Here is a 25019-nt window from a genome sequence, read left to right as displayed (position 1 = left end):
GTAGCTAGCAGATTTAAATCCAGTTATAGCCAAATTCATCATCATTTCTTCTCCGTGAATGATATTGTACTTTTGGAATAATGTAATTTTTTTTTGGCCTCGTTAACACACTTGCAGATCAATAATAGATTGTTTTCGAATGGTCTCCCTCTTTTATTTTGGTTCGTTCAAATTTTCACATTTTTTAAGTATTTTGAAATTTTACTGCTGAATGATTGAAATACTTTTGGCCTTCTACATGCATTCATGACTTGCGTTCTCGACCATGCACCTGGAGTTTGTTAAAATCCTAACTACTTAATTTGCTTATTGAATGGTTTGGATCTTTTTTAATGCGGCCCTTAGCGTTTCACATGATGTGATATTATGAGTTTATACCTAAAAATATGCATGTTATCATACAACATGTGATATTATGAATAGGGTTGTAAACGAACCAGTCTGTTCAATAGCCCGCTCGGTACTCGCATGCTTAAACTCGAATCGAACTCGATTTGTGAAAAAGAAAAGCTCGCTCGTGAAAGGATATACCCGCTCGATTTGTAACTGACACATACCCAACAAAACTCGACTCGACTTAGGTAAGCCTCGTTAAAGCCTGCTTTTTTTTGCTCGTGTAAACTCGTTGGCTCGATTCGATTAAAACTCATTAAGATTTTGATAAATATATACATACACTAGTACGTGGGAACTATATATGAAAAAGATATATGCTATCATATTAAGTGTATGTATTAATAATATATGTAGGCATATAATATATTGTTATTTTGGATAAATATCAACTAGTTAGACATTAATTATTTTTAAAATTTTTTAATTCAATAGAGGTTCTGCTTGTTAGTTGTATAAATTCAATATTAGATATTTCATTTTTTTATTTATTTAATTTATTAATTATTAAATCTTATTTAAAAAATTAAAAAAAAAACAATTCGAGCTTGAGCTCGAGCTCAGCTCACCTCGACTCGAACTTGTTTGTGGTAGGAGCTCGAGTTGATAATTTAACTTATCGAGTCAAGTTCTAACAAAAAATAAAACAAAATCTCAAGCTTGGACTAGAGCTCGAGCTCGAGTATTTTGAGTTGAACCGAGCTTGGGAAGCCAAAAGTCCTCCTCAGCTCGGCTCGATTACAACCCGAATTATAAAGTTTAGACATATTTCTGAGGTTTTTTCTTCGTACATATATCTTTATGGTTCAATTATCTTGTGATTGTTAAGAAAACATCTATTTGCTAGGGATTCTGTTTTGGGATTTCTATAATTTTATATATAGTTCTTTTTCGCTAGGGAATCAAGAAATCTTTCTTAAATCACTGGTTAATGTCCATTTACAACAAGATCTATGCTCATCACATATTCCATTTTTCAGTTATTTCGTATAAAGAAGAGATTTTGAGCCTTCTGGCAAGACGAAGGGAAGATGAAGGCTCCTATCTTCTTGATATTAATGGTCGTGGTGCTGATATATGCGTATTGCTTTTTAACCTAGAATTGAGAATATAATTCTATGCTAACTGTAATACCCCGTATTTTAGTGTCTTTTTACTGAAGGATTATTTTAATAATTCAAAAATTTATTCTCTTGTTTTAAAATTATCGGATATTTTAAATGGTTTATTTTATGATCTTTAAATTGTGAAAATTAAATTGTTATGTTTTCTTAATATTTATTTATTGTTGTACATTTAAATTGTTATTCTTTTTAAATTAATTGATTGTGAGATTTAATTCTTTTATTTTCATTATATCATTACGTTTAAATTATTTTAATTGATTTGCTGTTTTAAAATCATCTTCGTTGGATCATTTTTTGTGACCCAAGATGTGAGGACTGGACCTCATTTCTTTTCCTCCATTTTCTCTTTCCTCTCTTTTTTTCTTTTCTTCTTTTCCTTTCTTTCTTTTTTCTTTCTTCCCTGGCTTCCCGCGCGCGGACGTCCCTTTCCCTCTCTCTTCCTGTGCGTTTTTCTCCTCCACCCAGCCCGCCGCCGTGAGCCGCCGGCCATCATCTCCCACCAATCTCAGCCCCTAACTCGCTGCCGTTCCTTCCCACCCACAACACCAAGCCGCGGCGCTCTCTTCGTTTCAGCGCCGCTCGTGCCCGGCACTGTCCAGCCCACCAGCTCCCCACCCTCCGGCGACCTTACCCCTTTAAAAGGATTTTATGTGATTCATTTTTTGGGAAAATGAGGTTTTATTGATTTGGGTCATTTTTTGGGAAAATGACGGAGTATTATTTTTGGGCCAAAATGGGATTTTGACGTGTGTTGAAAATATCTATTTTCAAGAAAATATCTATTTTCAAGAAAATAGTATTTTTGGATCTAAGGCATATTTTATCATATGCATGCATGTTAGTCGCGTTAATGTATTTTTATCTCGTAGTTGTTTAGTCTATACTTATCTGCAGTACCATTTTGTGGTAACGCAGATTTTGATGCAGAGGGGGATGAGGGTGAGCCTGAGGAGTCGGCTCCGCCCGAGGGGTGATTGGATCACTCGCATTTTGGTTTGGGACTTGTTAAATATTTATTTCGGATGACTGTATAATATTTAAACCTTTTTACTGATTGTTTAAATTGTATTAACAATTCTGGTACTTAGTTGTATTAATTATCCGCTGCGTTGTTTTTGTACACTGTTGCATATACACACACTTGGCACTAACGTTGGGATGTGTGACCCTGCTGTCATCATCCCGGCGTCTCGATTCTCGTGTCTCCTTATATGGGAGTCGTGGGCGCCACACTAACTAGGATATTGGAGATCACACTCATTAATTATTAATCTTGAACTTGATTTTATGTGAGGCCGTTGCAGCTTGTCCCTTAGCCCTTAGAAACCCCAAGGCATTTTTCTCCCCTCCCCTATCGTCTTCCCCACCCCTTCTTCATACCAACCTCACTCTTTATATTTATTGGCCGAACCCTAGCCTCTATTCTCACCCCTGGCCATCGTCCTGCATTTCAACCAATAGAGGCCACGTTGGCATCTGTTCTGCTCATGACTGCCCTTTCCGTTCTATAAATGGTGCAAGAGCTATCTTCCCATTTGTATTGTTAGTGCTCAAGACCTTTCTTTTCTATTTTTCTTCTTTACGTTTTCTTTCCCTTGGTTTACTATCTCTATCCTGAGAATTTTGCCCAGTGTGGTTTCAAAATCCCTGACTGACAACCAAACCCTTTCCACCTCCAGTCATCACGTTGCTGCCCACCATGCCAGTTTGACGCCGGCAATGGTGAACTACCTCTCTCTCGGTCACTCAATCTATTTCTCTCTCTCTCTGATCTCTCTCTTTTGTGCTTTCTTTCTCCTTCTGTCTCCTCCACTCTGTGTCTCTAACTCCTCCCTCAATCTGCCAGCCCTAAATGGTAACCGAGGTAGTTTGCCCAACCTTGAGCCTAGTCCACCATCCCACCCACTGTTTGGAATTTCGTACCGTACCAGCCAGTACAGCCGATATTTGCCGTACCGGCCGTTGGACAGGTACAGGTACCATTTACGTTTCGTACCGACCCAAATACCGGTTGTACCGGTCGGTACCGGCCCCAATTTTGACCTGTACCGGCCTATATTTCGGCTGGTACCGGCCGATATTTAGGCCTTTATTTTTTTTTTCATTTTTTCAAACTACAAACTTATTTTTTGACCCCCAATTCAGACTAGGCTATTTATAATTTATATATATATGTATTTATATATAATTTATTCATATATAGACTATTATTTTGGAATATAATTTATATATATATTTATATATATAATTTATTCATATATTGAATATCCTGAAAAGGTACACGAAACGGTACCAGTACCGAAATATTTCGTTCCAGTACCTTGACCAGTACGGCTTTCGGTACGGTAGTCAAAACATTGATCCCAGCTCCACTCTCCCTCACCGACCAACCTATCCCTCTCTTTCTACCAAGTCCAAGAGCCACCCATTCGAGACCCTTAGTCCACCATTCCAATCGACAACCATGACATTTTGCAGCCACTCTCAGCCACCGAAAACTGCCCCCAAACAACTCAAACTCTTTTTCTCTCTACCTGAAACACCCATTGTTCCTATGACACTTGAAACAGACAGAAACAATCATGAGTAGGAATCGATGTGGAGCTTGGAACACAATCCATCTAGACAATTTTCCCCTACCGCATTGTGCTAATTAAGTGATGCTCAGTATCAACCACAAAATATTGTTGTTGGATCGGAAATACTTGTGTGTTGTTGAGCATCCTATTATACACCTTTGAGATGTTGAAAATTAAGTGCTTTGTTGAATTCTTACTTACTGTCCATTGGATTATCTCTATTGCATGAGTTGTGAGGTTGTTGTGGCTTGGATTCAGGTTTGTTCTTAGGTGCTTTGATGAATATGTTGCTGACTATCCAATTGATTTATCATTTGTTGCGTAAATTGTGAAGTTGTTGTGTTGGCCTTTTGTTTGGGTTCTCAGTTGAGCCAGGTGAATTGTTTGATGGGAGTTGAAATTGGTTAAGGATGGATTGGTGGTTGGTTGTTGTCCACGAGATGATGTTATGGAAGTTTGAATTGGAGTTTTGGCTGCTTGGATTTGTGTTAATTGGGACTTACTTGCATGGTTGTTGTTGAATTTAAATAGTGCTTATAAATTTCCTATTCTAATCTTGCTGTTATTGAGTTATATTGTTGGGATTTTCCCTCATTCAAGCTATTTTGCATTCTATAAAAGAGTTACTGGAATTTGGATGCCGATTGTTAATTTTCCAACATGCACGGTATTTGTTTATGAAGTAATTGTTGCTAAATTTCTTATCATTGGACTATTTTATAACTTTTAACTGCTTGCTAAATTCTTTTTCTATCGGAATTTGATTTAGCATGTAAATTAGATAATGAAATATTGCTAGATTTATGGGTTAAATGGGTTTTACGTGGGTGTGTGAGTATCACGACCCGAGTCGAGATGAGACATTATCTCGATGGAGCTCTTATGGTCACCCAGGAGCACATAATATTAAGTGACCTTCCCTAAGTTGTCGCTGGGTGACAACAGGCTCAAGCGAGACAATAATGCTCTTGGGTCGAAGTTATGGCCTCTCTAATGGCGGAGTCTAGTGGACATCGTGTTCATGGATGCGGTGCAAAGCCAGCGTGCTCGGAATGAAGTCACTTGCACGATCGTTACTTATGGTGTGGCGAAAAGAGCCAGTGAATGTGAGTGGTACATTTAGGGGAGACTGTAATGCACTCTTTAATAAAATGGATATTTTGAAAATTGGATTTTTGGGAACTTCCGTGGAAATTGTGCGGTGTACTTGAGTTTTATTAAGCAATAAACTTTTTGATGAAGTTGATTGTTGCTCGAATATGCTTAATATGGTTAAACATGCCGTGTCGATTATAATCTTTCCTTGCATCCATTACTTGCATGTTTCATTTCCATTGGCATGCATTTTTTAGTATTTGTCTTAGTTTCACTTACTGAGGGTTTTCAAAATCTCACCCAGGTAGTCTCACTATGGTCCTACTCCTTGGAACCATAGATTTTGATATAGATGGAGACTATGGTGGTACTTATGGGCATGAAGATCCGGCACAGTCATAAGATTGAGGAGTTGGGTTTTTCCCTACTTTGTCAAGTTGTTATTTTTGAATTTTCTTGAACAATTGGATGGCTTAAAAAAAAATTTAGCAAAAAATCTTATCTTCGAGATTTCCTCCACATGACCATAACTAATCCTCAAAGACTTATGAAGTCAATAATATCAACCTCTACTTCTGTAGGTTCTTCCATTGTGATCATAACAGTTCCTCAAATAGCACATCACATCTAAAATATTAAGGTAGGTCATGCAGTCCAAAGTCTCCAATTCTGCAAAGACATCTCCTGCAACACCCTTGGATCATAATGATTGTTGCCTCCACATTTTCGATCATACTATCCATGGCTAACACCTATGCTTCAACTTTCAAGTCTCTTTTACCTTCACCACTTTGATCAATTTTCATATATTAACTATTAATGACCAAAAACATCTCATGCAACATAATTAGGCTACACTACCATCCATAGCCACAAGATTCAAGTCCTAAGTGATCTCAAGTCACAAATAGTTCCCTAAGATCCTCATGAAATTTGGTCTCAAACCATCATATTATTAAGTACCACCTTTCTGATGCGCATTATGATAGCTTTACCAAAATGTCTAAAGTTGAGATCTCTTGGTTGTATCCTCATTGCGTCTAATTCATTTCAGCAACCGACCAAGGCATTTCTTAAAAGACTTTCATCGGAGTATTTATTTATTTTTACCTTAACTTCTGCTCCTTCCAATCCAAAGTCTGGGTCTAACTTTTCTCACACGTCAGGTTAGGTTGGGGTTGGATACTATGCCATCTAGGGTTCTTGATGCTCGAAGCTTTTCCTTAGGGTGGAGATGTGAAAAACTTCATTCATGTCCCCAAAGTTCATCGGTAGTGCAACCCTGTAGGCCACTAAACTGAGTTTCCATTTCTTCTCGAAGCATTTTTTGCCCTTCATATAAGACGTTTTGAGGCGTACCCAATCACATTCCTTGAAGTTTGGTTATTAAACTCATCCCAACTCATTTTAACTCATCATTACAACTTTTTTAAATTTCAATACAAAATATAATAAACAATTCAATTTTTTCAAATCTTAAAATAATAATAATATTAAAAAAATAATATTTTAACAATATTTTATCATCTCAACTCAACTCAATTCAACATCCAAACGCAACCGTCTTCTCCCCTTATGTCAACATAACTCTTTTGTCAGCGTTGAGCTAATGCTATCTTGCATCTGATGATTCTGACTTGTTAATTCATCTCTTACATTAGCTCTGGTTTGATGAGTCTGTTTTCACCAACTTCGGTCCAATACAGGGGCAACCTACACTTCCTCCCGTACAGTGCCTCTTAAGGTGACATCGAGAGAGTTGCTTAGTAATTATTTTTGTTGGCAAACTTTACGAGATGTAGTGATCCTCCCAAATATCCTTGAATTTCATAGCGCAAGCTCTCAACCTATCGTCAAGAGTCTAAATGGTCTGTTTCGACTAATTATCCATTTGCAAGTGATACACACTACTGAATCTTAGTCCAGTTCCCATCGTAAGTTGTTAGCTCTTCAAAAAGTGGGAAGTAAACCTTGGCTCCCGATCTAATACAATAGTCTTGAGAACTCCGTGAAATCTAACTATTTTCTTCACTTGTGACTTTCGACGCAAAGCGTTGACAACTAGGTTAGGCTTTCCTGGGTGTTTCTTGATCTCGCACTGGTAGTTGCTGATTATTTCCAATCACTTACTCTATCTCATGTTAAGATTCCTCTGAGTTAAGAGGTCTTTAAGGCTTTTGTGGTTCCTGTCAATCTCACAAGCTTTGCTATGGAGATAATGTCACTAGATGTTCAAGGTGATGACCACTGTTGCTAACTTCGCATGCGTGGGATAATTATTTTTCTTGATCTTTCATTTGGTACAATACGTACACCACAACTTGACCTTCCTGCATCAAGACGTACTCAAGTTGTAATTTCAACGAGTCACAAAAAACCATTATTTGTGGCACAAGTGTGCCAACACGGTTGTTTTGGTTAGCCTCCTATTCAATTCCTAGAAGCTCGTCTCACACTTATTGGCCAGGATGAACTTGGCGTTCTTTTTAGTATGGGTCGTGAGTAGACCTAAGATTTTGGAGAAACCTTCCACGAACCTCTGATAATAACTTGCATAATTTTGGGATACGGCTAGGCTAGAACCACTTCAGTTTTGCTGGGGTCCACCGTTACTCTATCTATGGAGATTACATGACCAAGGAATTTAATTTCGTTCAACCAAAACTTGCACTTGTTGAGTTTGCATACAATTTATGCTCACATATATAGTTTCCTTAGTACTACTTGTAGGTGGTTCATGTGGTCTTCCAGATCTTGCAAGTAGACCAGAATGTCTTTCATAAAAACGACCACGAATGAATCCAAGAAGGGCCTAAACACCTAGTTCATACTATCCATAAACACCGCAGGTGTAATGGCCTATCTGGAAGGCAATAGCTCGAACTCATAATGCCCATATATAGTTCTGAATACAGTATTGGACATATTTTTCTTCATGATTTTCATTTCGTAATACCCCGACCTAATTTTGAACTTGAAAAATACTGCTACTCCTTGTAGTTGATCGAATAGGTCGTCTGTACACCTCCTTCTACAGGTTTAAGAATAAAGACATTTTTAAAAATATAGGGGAATTAGAGTGCTACTAAACTTGCTTAAGTTTTTCTTTTTATGGAAGCGCCAGATACAAATGATTCCATATAATAAATACAATCATTTTTATTAAAATGTTTCATTAAAAATTAAAAGAGAGTGCGTGGAAGTATTTATTACATTTTCTCTAACTTTGGACCTTAGAAAAATAATGACTGAAAAACTATGTATATGATCTAAGCCTTTGTAGATGACTGAAAAATTATGGTAGAAGACCAATCATGCGACGTGGGTTGCGGTTGTGCGACCGCCAACCAGCGAGAAGGAGTGACAGTGGCTGTCCAGGGCGGCATAACACAAAATGAGAGAGAGAGAGAGAGAGAGAGAGAGAGAGTCCCACGTACATTGCAACGTGTTGGCTGCGTACAGTGGTTCTGGACGTCAACTGGGTGGCTCTCAACAATGGAGACTTACTTTAAGGCGAGCAGAGGTGGCCAGGCGGCTGAGATAACAATTATAGGTGGTTGAAACAGTGAGTAATTAAAGGGAAGAGAATATCAAAGAGGGCAATTGTAAGAGATGGGGAGAGTTCTTGGTGCTTGGGGGGTGTCACCGATAGCTAATGGTAGTTCGAGGATGATGTCCAAGGGCTAACTAGGGTGGTATATGGCTCCAACTAGGTGCAGGGGTGTTCGTGCATTTGTTGGGTTTGTGTGTGGCTGATTCCTTTGATGTTGGGCGAAGGTGGTGCCTTAGGAAGGTGGCTGGTGTAGGAGATGGTGGTTGTTCCTTGGCTGTGCCTTCACGGTTACATAGCCGTGTACAAAAGTAGGCTTAGGGGTACGCGGGTTGGAGTGAATCGGACGGTGGCTTAAGGGATCCCTACGATGATGGCGCTCTTGGTTTTCTCATTGCTTTGCTGTTCAGTGGGTGACGTGAAGGGTTGGTGGAAGAGAAACCTAGAGCAGAGGAAGTTGGATGCGGTAACTTTGTTTGCCGTGTAGTGGTTTACGATTGAGGAAACAGAGGGCCTATGGGCTTACAGTTGTGATGTCTTAAATTATTTTTGTCCTGGGTCTTTTGGTGGGAGGTTCCATGGCTTCCATTATGTTATTTGTGGCGGAGAAATGGAGTGCAGAGCAAAAGTAATATCATCCGCCTGTGGGGGAGGACGTGCGACGTCGGTGTTGGAAATTAAACATTGATTCTAAATGTCTCCGGAATTCTCTACAAAGTCCAGGAGCTTCATACTTGGCCTTGAAGCAATGCTTGAAGATGCTAGAAACCTCCATCAGCCAAAGATCAAAGGAGAATTCAAGTTTTATTTGAAGAAGTATAGCTGACATTCACACTTTTAAGATTTGCCTATAAACAAACTAAGATTGTATGCATCGATGCATAGATCTTAGATAGTGAAGATCAAAATTGAGAGAGATATACAGAGTACTATAAACTCTGTTTTTGTGTACTTTTTCAAATTCAATATAATTGTTGTATGGTTGTTCTTCAATTCATATTCCTGGGAGTTATAAAAGGTAGACTTCATATATAAGTCCCCTACAGTGGTATCAGAGCATCCAGGAGATTCAAAAAAGCAAAAACCGGACTACTGAGGGGATTTTTTATGGCATCTACGGGTAATTTCTTTCAACCTCAGTTTCCAAAACTAAATAAAGTCGATTATGAGAATTGGAGCTTACAGATGAAGGTATTGATATCATCACAAGATTTATGGGATTTAGTGGAACTTGGATATGATGAATCAGCGTTAAAAAAAGATGAAGAAAGGCTGACCGAATCTCAGAAGAGCGCATTAAAAGTTTCAATTGAAGAAAGATAAAAATGCCTTGTATCTGATATATCAAGGCATAGAAGAAGCATCATTTGAGAAGATTTCCACCGTCAGCACCTCAAAAGAAGCATGGGAAATTCTTCAAAAATAAAATTGAGGAATTGAGAAAACCAAAAGGATTCGACTTCAAGTCTTACGAGGCGAATTTGAGTTATTACATACGAAGGACAACGAGTCAATTTCTGAGTACTTTACAAGGACGTTGACCATTGTTTACTAGATCAAAAGATTCGACGACAAGATTGAAGACATCCGAGTCATGGAAAAGATACTTCGGTCTCTTAGTCTGAAGTTCGAGCATGTGGTCGTTGCAATAGAAGAATCGAAAAACTTCAATGACTTGACAGTTGATGAGTTGCAGGCTGTTGGGAATAACTGTAGATCTAAGACTAACTTGAAGTATAGTAGCGGAAATAAACGAAAGAAATTGATGACAATCACACAGAAAGAACACCAAGATTTAAGTGGTTCGATTCAAAATGAGCCTACGTCCACTGGTGGGGTCGGTATCGAAGATTTCACTATCAACAGAGATGGAGTACAGATGAATACAACAAAACTTCACAAGGAAGTTATCTCTCAAACTCACTCTAGACTTCTCTCTCAAGAAAACACTTAAAACAAGAGAAAAATGATTTCTTAAGTCTGTGGAAGAAGTGGGCGCCGTTTGATATTTATAGGAAAAGTGAGAATTCACTTTTGTGAACATTGGCTCGAGCCAACGTCGAGCGAGTGTCGAGCGAGCGTAGGTTTTCTGCACTTCGCTCAAGCCAACAGTTGAGCGAGAGTCGAGCAAAGCTCTCTGCCTGAACTCGCTCGAGCTGGGTGTCGAGCGAGGGTCGAGCGAAGCTCTCTGACTTGGATATTGCTCGAGCTGCATGTCGAGCGAGGGTCGAGTGAAGCTCTCTGCCTGAATTCGCTCGAGCTGAGTGTCGAGCGAATGTCGAGCGAAGCTCTCTGTCTGACTTCGCTCGAGCTGAGTGTCGAGCGAAGCTCTCTGTCTGACTTAGCTCGAGCCGAGTGAACCTCCGCTCGAGCGAACCTACGACACATGCACTGTTCAATCTGAATTCAAGCCACCTCTTAACACAGGCGACATTAGAAATTCATGAGCAAAAAATCAATAAAAAGTCTGCAACAACAAGTTCACTAGAGCAAGTGCTCCAAACAAAGCTTTCAGTAAAAGGAAGAGGAGATACGTCAAATTGCAATCAATACCAACGAGTGAGAGGAAGAGGAAATTATTTCCAAAATAATTGCACAAGTCGTTCTCAACAACAACAATATGAGAGAAATCGTCGACCCCCAATGCAGAATAATCAAAGAGGCAGAGGAAAAGGACGAAACACAAGGTATGGCAAATCTCAAATTCAATGTCATGTTTGTTAAAAATATGGACATTATGCTACTGAGTCTTGGTATCGAAAAACCAACAATGAGAAAAAGGAAGTAAATTATGGAGAAGTAAATCAGGATTCTACAATTCTCCTAACATATAATGATAGTGGTTGTAACTCCCTGTATTTTAGTGTTTTTTCACTGAAGGATTATTTTTAATAATTCAAAAATTTATTCTCTTATTTTATAATTATCGGATATTTTAAATGGGTTATTTTATGATCTTTAAATTGTGAAAATTAAATTGTTATGTTTTCTTAATATTTATTTATTGTTGTACATTTAAATTGTTCTTCTTTAAATTAATTGATTGTGGGATTTAATTATTTTATTTTCATTATATCATTACGTTTAAATTATTTTAATTGATTTGCTGTTTTAAAATCATCTTCGTTGGATCATTTTTTGTGACCCAAGAGGTGAGGATTGGACCTCATTTCTTTTCCCCACTTTTCTTTTTCTCTTTTACTTTCCTTTTTTCTTTTCTTCCGCTGCATTCCCTTTCCCTCGCCCAACACCCTTCTCTCCCTCTCTTCCCGTGCGTCCATGTCTCCCTCACCCAACCCACCGCCGTCGCGCAGCCGTGCGCTACACCGCCCCTCCCATCAGCTTCCCCACCGGCCAGCGACCACCTCCCTCCGTTTCCAGCTCCTCCATCGCTGCCGATAGCCCCCATGCACCACACCAAGCCGCGGCGCTCACTTCACTCTAGCGCCGCCGTAGCGCCACCTCCGGCCACCATTTCTTCACCACTTCATTATCGACCTCCTAGCAACCCAATCGACCCAACCCCAGCTCCGATCCGTCACCGGTGAAGCCTATCTATCTCCATTTTCAATTTGGACATCTTTGGCCTAAAACCACCATTTGCGCCGCCACCCACGGCAAACCAGCACCACCATTGGCTTCACCGACCTCTTTAAGCCCTACCCTATCAATTTCGGGTCTTAGTTTGTCCCCATTCAAAAGTGGGTATTTGAGACCCACGGCCAGAGTGTATTTTACACTATTTCGTTGCTGAGCCACCACCTTTTGCACCATCGTGATCCTTCGGAAATTATTATATAGCACTGTAAGTATTTTTTCAAAGAACTATTGTGATTTAAATATATTTTTGCACTAACTCATATTATTGTGAACTGGTTGGACATGCCGGACTGAGTCCGAGGAGTTTGGGGGTCGGATGGATTGTGGACGGAGTTGTGTATTTGGTTGGTATTGTGAAATGTTGGTTGTTGGTATGGTGTTGTTCATGTACATGGCATATTGCACGCATGATCATGTTTGTAAAGGAAACTAGGTTTTCGTGTACATGCATTCATGTTCATGTGTTTCATGAAAAATGAATTTTCATGTGTTAAAGGATTTTGGGTGCGTGTGTATCACGACCCCAAGCCGAGATGGGGCATTATCTCGGTGGAGCTCCTCTGGTCACTCGGGAGCGGAATATACTGAGTGACGTCCCCTCGGTTGTCGCTGGGCAACAACGGGATCGGACGAGATGGTCTCGTGCCGACTCCGTGGCCCCTCTGCTGGCGGGGGCTAGAGGATGTTTGGCTACGAATGCGCTGGGCGCGGAACTGAGCATCGCTACGAAGCCAGGACGTGCGGATGATCCCTAGGGGAGATCATGGTGCATTGGTTAATGGAATAATTGGCTGTTTTCTGGGAAAATAGCGTGTGTTGATTAAAATATTTTTATGTGATTCATTTTTTGGGAAAATGAGTTTTATTGACTTGGGTCATTTTCTGGGAAAATGACGGAGTATTATTTTTGGGCCAAAATGAGATTTTGGCGTGTGTTAAAAATATCTATTTTCAGGAAAAATAGTATTTTTGGATCTAATGCATATTTCATCATATGCATGCATGTTGGTTGCATTAATGTATTTTTATCTCGTAGTTGTTTGGTCTATACTTATCTACGGTACCATTTTGTGGTAACGTAGATTTCTATGTAGATGAGGCTGAGGGTGAGCCTGAGGATTCGGCTCCGCCCGAGGAGTGATCTGGGATCACTCGTTTTGGTTTGAGACTTGTAAAATATTTATTTTGGATGACTGTATAATTTTTAAACCTTTTTACTGATTATTTAAATTGTATTAATCATTCTGGTACTTAGTTGACTTAATTATCCACTGCGTTGTTTATTGTACACTGTTGCATGTACACACACTTGGCACTATCATTGGGATGTGTGACCCTGTTGTCACCATCCTGGCGTTTCGACTCCCGTGTCTCCTTACATGGGGGTCGGGGGCACCACAGTGGTGAAACTATTCAAAGCAGCCTATGGCGTCTTGATTCTGGTGCCAGCAACCATATGTGCGGTAAGAAGGAGTTGTTCACTTGACGAAAGCCACTAGGGAAATGTAACTTTTGTAGATTTAACAAAGATACCCATGAAAGGCAAAGGAGCAATTGGCATCAAGTTGAAGAATGATGAACAACAATACATCTCTAATGTCTATTACGTACCAGAGATGAAGAGTAACATTCTCAGTTTGGGTCAGTTACTTGAAAAAGGCTACAATATCCACACAAAGGAGTTGGGTTTATCAATCAGAGATCAACAAAACAAGTTGATCACACACATAGGTATGACGAAAAATCGCTTGTTTCCTTTATATTTGCAAGTTTCTCATGATACTCAATCCAAATGTTACAAAGCCAAAATCGAAGATGATACTACATTGTGGCATCTTAGATTTGGTCATTTGAACTTCCAAGGATTGACTATTATGTCAAAAATAAACATGGTGATAGGAATTCCATGGATCAAGCTTCCGCTGAAGAAATGTTGAGGATGTCTTCTCAATAAACAACACTGAAAGAGCTTTAAACATAAGGAACGAGAAGAGCAACCCAACCTCTCCAACTGGTCCACACAGACATATGTGGTTCCATTCAACCCATGACACTCGGTGGAAACAGGTATTTTGTTATTTTCACTAACGACTTTACTGGAAAAACATGGGTTTACATCTTGAAAGAGAAAAGTGAAACTTTTCAAAAACTTAAGGAATTCAAATCCTAGTTGAAAAACAAAGTGGATACTACATCAAAGTCATAAGATCTGATTGTGGTGGAGAATACACTTCAAAAGAGTTTGAAAGATTTTGCAAAGAAAATGGAATTGTTCATCAGCATACTATTCCATCCACACCTCAACAAAATGGTGTTTCAGAAAGAAAAAACAGAAGGATATTGAATATGGTTCGTTGCATGAGGAAAGAAAGAAATATGCCAAAAGAGTTTTGGAGAGAAGCTGTCGTTTGTGCAGTATATTTACTCAATAGATTTCCAGCCAAGAGACTAAGAGATAAGACTCCAAAATAAGCATGGAGCTTGAGAAAGCTGAAGGCAGATCACTTGAAAATTTTTGGATGCATGCAAAAGTTCCTGAAGAGAAGAGGACGAAGCTAGAAGATAAAAGGTGAGGAATGTGTTTTCATTGGCTATGGAGAAAGTGGCTACAAACTATATAATCCCATTACAAAAAAGGTATTATGCTCGAGAGATGTTGAATTTGATGACGAATCAAAATGGAATTGGCAAGAACCAAGTCAAGGGACTTATATGACAGTAGATGATGAAGATGATGTAAACAAAGGAATTGAAGAAGTCAGTAGTAACCCGTCTCCGTCAGTAGCAACCCGTCTTCGCCTAGCAGGGAGACAAGAACAAGTATGAGAACTCAAAGACAAGGTAAACATAAAGAAACTGCCGACCCATCATCATCATTAGAGAATATAAAAGGCAAGACAAGAACCATTCAAGAGCTATATGATGTTACAAGAAGACTTGAAGATAATGATGATTTCACAATGATTATGAGCAGGATGAGATGGAGGAGATGTTGGGTGATATTGGAGCGGGGATGTTTATGCATGAGGTTGACAATAATGCCTCAAGTGGCGGAGGGACTGATTGTGATAATTTTGCTTAATGTGGGAAGATGCAAAGCGCGAGCTTTATCCAGGATGTACAAAACATTCCAAAATGTCGTTTATTGTTCGGTTGCTTCACATTAAGTCATTGTGCGGGATGTCGACGAAAGCAATAAACATGGTATTGGACTTATTTAACGAGGTGCTTCCCGAAGGGTCTGCATTGCCCAATAACTTTTATGAAGCGAAACAGTTGAGAAAGGGATTAGTATTTGAGTACAAGTCCATACATGCATGCAAGAGTGATTGTGTTTTGTTCTGGAAGGAGAACGAGGAGAAACAAGCATGTCTTGTATGCAGAGAGTCGAGATGGAAGGGTAAGAAAAACGTGCCGATTAAGCTGTTGCGGTATTTTCCCTTGAAACCTAGGTTGCAAAGACTATATATGTGTAAGAAAACAGCTCATGATATGAGGTGGCACGAGGAAAAAAGAGTTAAGAATGACGCATATATGAGGCACCCAGCTGATTCACTTGCATGGCAGTCTTTCGATAATCAATATCCAGAGTTTGGGATAGAAGCTCGGAACGTGCGCCTGAGACTCACAACAGAATGATTCAACCCTTTTGGGAATATGAGTACAAGTTATAGCACTTGGCCGGTAGTATTGATTCCGTACAATCTTCCACCATGGAGGTGCATGAAGGCCCTAAAATTTTTGTTAACTTTACTCATCCCTAGCCTGAGATCACCTGGGAATGACATTGATGTATTTATGCAGCTGTTGATTGAAGAACTGAAAGAGTTATAGGAGACATGTGTTAGAACTTATGATGCATCCATGTCGACATCTTTTCAGATGCATGCTGTGGTAATGTGGAGATTACGAGTGCAGATTATGAGAATAGTGGAGATGAAGATCATGACACTCCGATTGTAGAGGCATACCAGGAAGATGGAGAGGGTATTAACTTGTTTGTTGACCTCGGTGCACTCGAGTTGCTCCCCTTGTGTAGAGATGATGTCCCACCCATCCATCTCGACCCGTCTGTATTAAATGATCATTCAATTCAAGTAAGTGAGGAGGAAGAAGAAGAGGAAGAGTCAGAATATGAAGACGAATCAGAATCCGGACAGGAGGTGGATAAGGACAATGAAGAAGAGGTGCATGATGATGATGAAGATGTTATTGATAGAGATTCTGAAACAAGCATGGAAAATTCATCCGAAGATGAAGAATAAAAGTACTAAATATTTAATTCATACAGGTGACTATAAAATATCTTGAATTTTCATAATTTTTTCTAATTAATTTCCTTTGATATAATTAATTATTTTCAAGAATGCCGCCAAAACGACAACGAAGAAATGTGCATCCGCCAAGTCTAAGTCCTGAACCCATTGAGGACTTCCCACTCGAGGAATCTGTTCCTGAAGATCAAGTTAACATAGAAGAGAACAACAGCCAGTCGACACCTACCAGTAAGGAAATATTGTCGTTGATAATTAATCGTATAGTTAATACTTTTGTCTCAATAACTATATAATTTATAATTATACTATCTATTATCATGTAGTTGACGCATCTACACGTCGCGGTCGTGGCTATACACGTGGCATCTCTCTTGAAAAAAACAGAAGGCACGGAAAACTGAATATCACAATTCCTGATAATTCCACTGGAGGAGTGGATGATAGTGCATCAGCGCTTTCCTCCTATATTGGCACAGTTGTTTGAGCTTATGCTCCATTTTATGTGCGCTCATGGCGAGATGTTCCGAATGAGATTAAGGAGCACATTCGAAGTCGTGTGCTGGTGAGTTTACTTTGAGAGTACATTTTTTTCACCTAGATTAGTATATCATATTTTTGACATGATTTCCTTGTCAGGATGAATTCGACCTCGACTTTGGCTGTAGCGAGGATTTGAGAACTGTGAATGAGTTGATGGCTACACTATTCCGACCTCGCAAAGGACGATGTAATGACCACTTCAAGAAGTTTGAGACGTTGGAAGAGGCTGCGCAGTCTCCTTTTTAGCAGATGAAGTTAGATGATTAGAGAAAGTGTTGTGATCTTTTCGCATCTCCAGATTATCAGGTATTTTACATTTATATATTTTAATTATTTATATTCATATTCGTTCTATATATTATATGTATACATATTACAATTAACATTTTTAAAATATTTTGTAGCACTTGAGTTCTACAAATGCACAGAATAGATCTGCTCTGACTGTCCACCATCGTGCTGGTTCAAGGTCATTCCACCGTTTTGCTGAAAAAATGATAATTAAAAAATTATAGAATTCATTTATTTTCCTGATATTCTTTTATTTAAGTATTAACATTATATGTTTTAAAATTTCTAATCTCGCTTTGTTAGAAACATGATGATCCGGAAAACTTTTCCCTCATTCATATCTATGCTGCTGCTCACACTAATGAGCATAGTGAGTGGATGGATCCTGTCGCTGCAGATAATTATGTAAGCAGTGTTAATTTTGGTAAATAAATTATTTATGTAACATTTGAATAATTTATTTTTTATTTCTATTTCTTTTAATACGTTACTAATTATTTACAATCATTACCTTTCAAATTACAGGCAAAAATGATGGAGATGCAGTTGACTTCTGGGGAATTCTCTCCTAGTGACATAGACATATTCATGCAAGTGCTCCCGCCGCAGTCTAGTACGGCAAGAGATTTGAGACGATCTATTAAGCATAAATGTTCATCCTCCTCAACCTCATCGGTTTCACAAATTAATAATCTTACGGCAGATTTAGAAGCTGCACGGCGTAAGAATGAGTATATGAGGTCGAGGCAGCAAGAGTTAGAGTCTCTCTTAGAACGACAATCTCATTTAGAGACTCGTTTGCAGGACCAATAGAGAGACCATGAGGAAAGAATACGCAGTGAAGTGCAAGAGCAAGTGCAACGGGAGATGATGGTGCAAATAGAGCGTGTTATGTCGTTGCAACAGAATCGCGGTGGACGAGGGAAAAAGAAGAAATAAATTTTATCAGTATTTGTGGCTAGTTTTAATATCTAATTTTTTCTTTTTATAAGACATTATTACTTGTTAATTGATGGTATGTAATATGATACAATTGGTATTATGTTTTTAAATTTTATGAAATTAGTATTTCTGATATTTACGTTCGAATGTAAATTAAAATCGTTCAAATGTTGGATCACATTCGAACCAATGTTCGAACATGAATTCATAAAATTCGATAGTAACATTCGAACGTAGGCTTATACATTCGAACGTACTCACACTCAAATGACCAAACCGTTCGAACGATTAAACGATTTACGTTCGAACAAATCTCCGAACGTACCACTTGCATTCGAACGCTCCTTCGTTTACATTCGAAATAATGTCCGAACATTAAGCACGTTACGTTTGAACATTTCCGTTTATGTTCGAACAAAAATTTGAACGTTTGTTGCAATTAACGTTCGGACGAATAAACGTTCGAACTATAATCAACGAACATCAAATTCTCTCATTCGAACTCCAATCGGTCGAGTTAACGGTCGAACGTTTATTTTGACGTCCGAACGTTACTTTCTGTGATAGTTTTCAACCGTCACAAAAAATGGAACGTTCGAACGTTATACCAAACGGAACACCCCCAACCGTCACTAAAAATATTTTTTGTGATGATTGAACAGTAAACCGTCACCAAATGTATTCTGTGACACACTTTAGGTGACGGTCGTGGTGACGGTTTTAAACCATCACCAAATATATTTAGTGACGGTTTGCCATTTTTTTGTTAGGGTTTCCACTATCACAAAAGATACATTCTGTTGTAGTGACCAATACTAGCTAGCGGAACGAGACGTTTTTCTATGGCGGAACTGGGCAATTTTTCTAATGTCTACCTAATGTTTATGTAAAATAAAAAGAATTAAAACTGAAGTTTAATTACATATATATATATATATAGTAAATTAATGTAAAATCATAAGTACTATATATATGTAAAGGATAGTGTTAGTGTGTCACCCAGCTTTGACTGCTAGGTGTGTCCAATATTACTAGTCTAAATTTTACTTTTTATTTTTTTCTTCTCTTTACAATTTTTAATATATTTAAATATTTTTAAAAATTAAAAAAATGCGCCAATACACTAATAGTCATTTTCTTAATCAGTAAGTAAAAGAAAAAAAATTAAAAAATAAATAAATACATGAGTGGTCAAAATGAGGGAGTAAAATGAGGTGGCTAATGTAAAAGCTACATCTCGGTAAAGTATCTTTAAAGAGAGCTTTCATTTTGAAAAAAAAGAATTTATAAGTTGCCATATACATGTAGAAATTATAAAAAAAAACACAACTTAGTATCTCTTTTATTATGATAGTCTTTCATGCAATAATATTTATCTATTATCAGTTCTGTAAAGATATTTTTAAAACTTTGTTTTCAATAAAAATTAACAGGTGATTTTTCAAAAATTCGTCTTTCATTTTGGTACATAGGCTAGTTTATACAAGTTTCATGTATAGTTTATTGGATCATATTTTGGTGCCACATTCAGTATATATATATAATGCGACAATTGTGGCTACAAATAAATTATTTCTTTGCTTAATGAAATCTAAAGGTCAACTATGTTTTAATACAAAATATCAATTTTAAATGATTTTTCTAGTGTTTATTTCGCTTTGAGTTTCATATTAAGAAGTTTAGTATCGTATCAAGAAGTTTTGGGTCCACGTTAATAAATTTTTTATTATCATACAATTTAATTTTAGTTTTAAGCTTTTTTCAGAATATTATAACCCATCAAACCGAAAGAATTGTTAGATGTGACGCCCCGACTCCCACGTACAAAAATAAGGGAATCGTGACGTCAGGATGATGACAACACGGGTCACGCATCCCAACGAAATGTTGCTCAAGTGTGTGCAACATGCAAGAGTGTACAATAAAAATCGCAGTGGATAATATAAATAAGTTATCTAAGTACCAGAAATTTAAATACAAATATTCAAAATAAATTACCTTTAAAGAGTTATACAGTCATCCCAAATATATTACAAATACAACACATAAATTGATAAAAACGAAACTTGATAAACAGGAGCAATCCCATATCACTCCACCAACGGAGCCAAGCTGAGGCTCGTCATCCTCGTCTGCATCAAAATCTGCGATACCATAAAATGGTACCACAGGTAAGTATAAACCAAACAACTATCGGGATAAAAACATATTAATGCGACCAACATGCTTCATATGACAGAATACACTTAGCCATAAAATACCATTTTTTCTAGAAAAATGATTATTTCCAAAACACGGCAAAATCCCATTTTGGCCCAAAACATAGTCTGTCATTTTTTCAGAAAATGATTCAAACAAAACAAACCATTTATCGGACACTGTAGGCGGGAATCACAGGCGGGACTCTACCACCATCCCTGCTTACCACCATCCCTACCGTGTGCACCGTAGGCGGGAATCACAAGCGGAACTCTACCATCATCCTTGCTTACCACCATCCCTACCGCATGCACCGTAGGCGGGAATCACAGGCGGGACTCTACCACCATCCCTGCTTATCACCATCCCTACAGTTCCTTTCCACACAATGAATACTTATCACACAAAAAGAATACTTATCACACACCATGAATACTTATCAGAGCACTGTAGGAGGAAATCACAGGCGGGACTATACCACCATCCCTGCTTACCACCGTCCCTAGCGCGTGCACCATAGGAGGGAATTACAAGCGGGACACAACCACCATCCCTGCTTACCATCCCTACAGTCTCTTTTCCTTTTTCTCAAACTAGTCAATCCAGTCGTTTCAAACACACTCAGAATCATTTCACATGAAAATTTAATTTTCAAACAAACACATGAAAATCTAGTTTTCATTAAACACATGAACATGAATGTATGTACACGAAAACCCAGTTTCACTTACACACATGATCATGCGTGCAATATGCCATGTACATGAACAACGCCATAACAATAACCAACAATGCAAACCAAACACACAACAACTCTGTCCACAATCCATCCGACTCCCGAACTCTTCGGACTCAGTCCGGCGTAACGAACCAGTTCACAGATAATATGAGTTAGTGCAAAAATACATTGAAATCACGAAAGTTCTTTAGGAAATACTTACAGTGCTATATTATAATTTCCGAAGGATCACGGAAGTGCAAGAGACAGCAACACAGCAACAGAACAGTGCCAAATGCACTGTGGCCGTGGGTCTCAAAAATCCACTTTTGAACGGAGACAAACCAAGACCCGAAATTGATAGGGTATGGCTTAGAGAGGTCGGTGAAGCCAATAGTGGTGGTGGTTTGCAATGGGTGGCGGTGCAAAGGGTGGTTGAAGACCAAAAATACCCAAATCGGAAGTGGGGTTGGATGTGCTTCACCAATGGGGTTGGTTCCATTGGGTTGCTATGAGGTCGATTATGAAGTGGTGAAGAAATGGTAGCCGGAGGTGGCGCGACGGCGGCGCAAGGAATGCCGCGGCTTTGAGGGGCTCGTGGTGGCTAACGGCGGTGCAAGGGAGGCTGAGATTGAAGGGGTAAGGTCGCCGGAGGGTGGGGGAGCTGGTGGGCTGGGCGGTGCCGGGCACGAGCAGCGCACGGCGGCACTGAAATGAAGAGAGCGCCGCAGCTTGGTGTTGTGCGTGGGAAGAAACGACAGCGAGTTAAGGGCTGAGATTGGTGGGGGATGATGGCCGACGGGAGGGGAACTTGTTGCGGTGGGCGGTGTCGGTCACGAGCGGCTCACGGCGGTGGGCTGGGTGGAGGAGAAAACGGACGGGCAGGGAGAGTGCAGGGACTTCGCGCGCGGGGAGAGAAAAGGAAGAGAAAGAAATGGAGAAAAAGAAAAGAAAGAAAAAGAAAAGTGAAGGGAAAGAAATTTGGTACAATCCTCACATCTTGAGTCACAAAAATGATCCAATGAAAATGATTTCAAACAGCATCTCAATTTAAATAATTTAAACGTAATGATACAATGAAAATACAATAATTAAATCCAACAATCAATTAATTTAAAATAAAGAACAGTTTAAATGCATCACAATAATAAATATTAAGAAAACATATCAAATTTAATTTTTGCAAATTTTAAAAATCATAAAAATAAACCAACTAAAAATCCAACATTTTTAAAATAAGAGAATAAATTTTTGAAATAATAAAAATAATCCTTCAATAAAAATTCACTAAAATACGGGGTGTTACATCCTCCTCCCCTTAAAATAAAATTTCGTCCTCGAAATTTGTAGAGCCAAACATCACGCTAAAGCAGGATACAAGACACAACCAGAACACGCTTAAGAAAAATCACACGACCTCCAACAACCAACGGGTATGGGTACGGCTTGCATAACTTTTCCCAAAACCCAGGAATAAACCACACAAGGCATCTATTACGAAAGATCAGGTTAAACCCGTACCTGCCATAACTCCAGCATCCTGAGTCTCTGAAACCTCGCCGTCAGCACTACCAGGAGTCAACGCGTACATCCGAGCTTGACCTAATTGCCTCTGACCAGTTCTACCACCTCGATCACCACCTTGATTCACTTGGGTCCAATTAGGACACTCAAGAGAAAAGTGTCCCGTCTGACCGCACTCAAAGCACTGGTTCCAACCCTGACGGCACTTGCCCTCATAGGCTCTATTACATCTGCCACAAACTGGAGCTCGACCCCCAATACGTACATCGGAGGCTGCCTGCGATCGAGACCCGATCCTCTGCACGAACTTCTGCGGCGACCCAGAGCTGCTCCCTTCACCATCAACGTTCAGTCGCTTCTTACCCGGAGGGGAGCCTACCACAGCACCACGCTCCCGCTCAGCAATACAGGCCACCTCAACCAACCTCTAAAAGTTCTGGATTTGCAGGCATGCGACTTGTCTGCAGATATGAGAGCGCAACCCTTCCTGAAAACGTTCGGCCCGCAACTCTTCGGTGGCTATCAAATGAGACGCAAAACGCCCAAGCTCTATAAATTTCCTGGCATATTGCTCGACAGTCATATCCCTTTGGACCAAGTTATTGAATTCTCCAGCCTTTTGCCATCTCACAAAAACGGGGAAGAAGCGATCATCGAACTCTTTCTTGAAGCGCTGCCAAGACACAGCCGCCAAAGATCCCAACTCCATCTCCAGGAGTTCCCGCTTAGTCTTCCACCAATTAGCTGCTTCACCTTGCAACTGGTAACTCCCATACAACACCTTTTGGGCCTCTGTACAACCACATACTTCGAATGTCCTCTCAAGGTCTTCAATCCACCTCCCAACTCGAAGTGGATCCTCTTCGCCCGTGAAGGCAGGAGTCCTATGTGCCAAGAAACGCTCATAGGTGCACCCGACTTGCACCATCCTATTCTGCTCTCCTTGCTGTGGACGAAAATTCTGCTGAAGAAACTCCGTCATCCTATTCAACGCCCACGCCATGGCGTAATTCCCATCATCCCTCGGTAATTCATCCTCGGGCTCATTAGCTTGCCTTCTTGGTCGTACCATCTTCCTGCCATAGCGTAACCCTTAACCCCACTATCAGCTTAAAACAAACTAAAATATAATTATAGTAAAATAAATTAAAATACAACAATATCACATAAAATAAAATAAAATAAAACCAACAAAATAAAATATCATAGGACAAAAGGAATAAAACAAATGAAATAGTACACAAGAAAATAATTGAAACAAGTAAAATAGCCTGCCATAAAATAAAATAACTAAATAAACTAAAATAACATAAAATAAAATAAATAAACAAACAAATAACGTACAATAAATAAATAAAACAATTAAAATAATATACTCCCAACAAAATAATTTCAAATCACAATTTTAAAATTTTCTGGTACTGCACCAATGGGACATGTGGTTTTACCCAGAGTCGAACTGCTCTGATACCACCTGTGACGCCCCAACTCCCACGTACAAAAACAAGGGAATCGTGACGTCAGGATGATGACAACACGGCTTATGCATCCCAATGAAATGTGCTCAAGTGTGTGCAACATGTAAAAGTGCACAATAAAAATCGCAGCGGATAATGTGGCGCCCCCAATCCCCCTTATAAAAATACACAGGGATCGAGACGCCAGGATGGTGACAACACGGTCACACATCCCAACGAAGTGCCAGTGTGTGTAAATGCAACAGTGTTCAAATAAAATAACGCAGCGGATAGTCAACTAAGTACCAGAATTTAATTACAATCAAACACCAGTAAAGATTTAAATAGCAGTTATACAGTCATCCATAAAATAATTTACAATAGTTTAAAAGCTACAAACGAGTGATCCCAGATCACTCCTCAGGCGGAGCCGTCTCCTCAGGCGGAGCCGTCCTCCTCCTCATCAGCATCAAAATCTGCGACACCACAACATGGTCTCGCAGGTAAGTATAACCCAAACAACGACGTAATACAAAATGCATTAAATGCAACTAACATGCATGCACATGAAAACATGTATTTTTCCACAAAACATCATTTTTCCGAAAGTGATAAATTTCCAACACACACCAAAATCTCATTTTGGTCCGAATTATCCGTAAAACATTTTCCCAGAAAATGATTTACCCAAAAAATCAACTCGCACTATTTTCCCAGAAAATAGTGC

At 39.2% G+C, this 25019-nt stretch overlaps 1 protein-coding gene across 1 annotated transcript; it reads right to left on the bottom strand.

Annotated features, from left to right (window-relative positions):
• Positions 1 to 22815: 22815 nt before the first annotated feature.
• Positions 22816 to 23763, bottom strand: LOC121238242. Its single transcript, XM_041135069.1, has 3 exons — positions 23644 to 23763; positions 23331 to 23508; positions 22816 to 23168 (listed from the first exon to the last, which is right to left on the bottom strand). Exons 1-3 carry the CDS (start codon positions 23761 to 23763, stop codon positions 22816 to 22818), a joined length of 651 nt encoding a protein of 216 aa, XP_040991003.1.
• Between the last annotated feature and the right edge of the window lie 1256 nt (positions 23764 to 25019).

The sequence above is a fragment of the Juglans microcarpa x Juglans regia genome, chromosome 7D, assembly GCF_004785595.1.
Source record: "Juglans microcarpa x Juglans regia isolate MS1-56 chromosome 7D, Jm3101_v1.0, whole genome shotgun sequence".
Classification (NCBI taxonomy): Eukaryota; Viridiplantae; Streptophyta; class Magnoliopsida; order Fagales; family Juglandaceae; genus Juglans; species Juglans microcarpa x Juglans regia.
The sequence above is the reverse complement of the archived record's forward strand: the minus strand, read 5'-3'. Positions and strand labels throughout refer to the sequence as shown.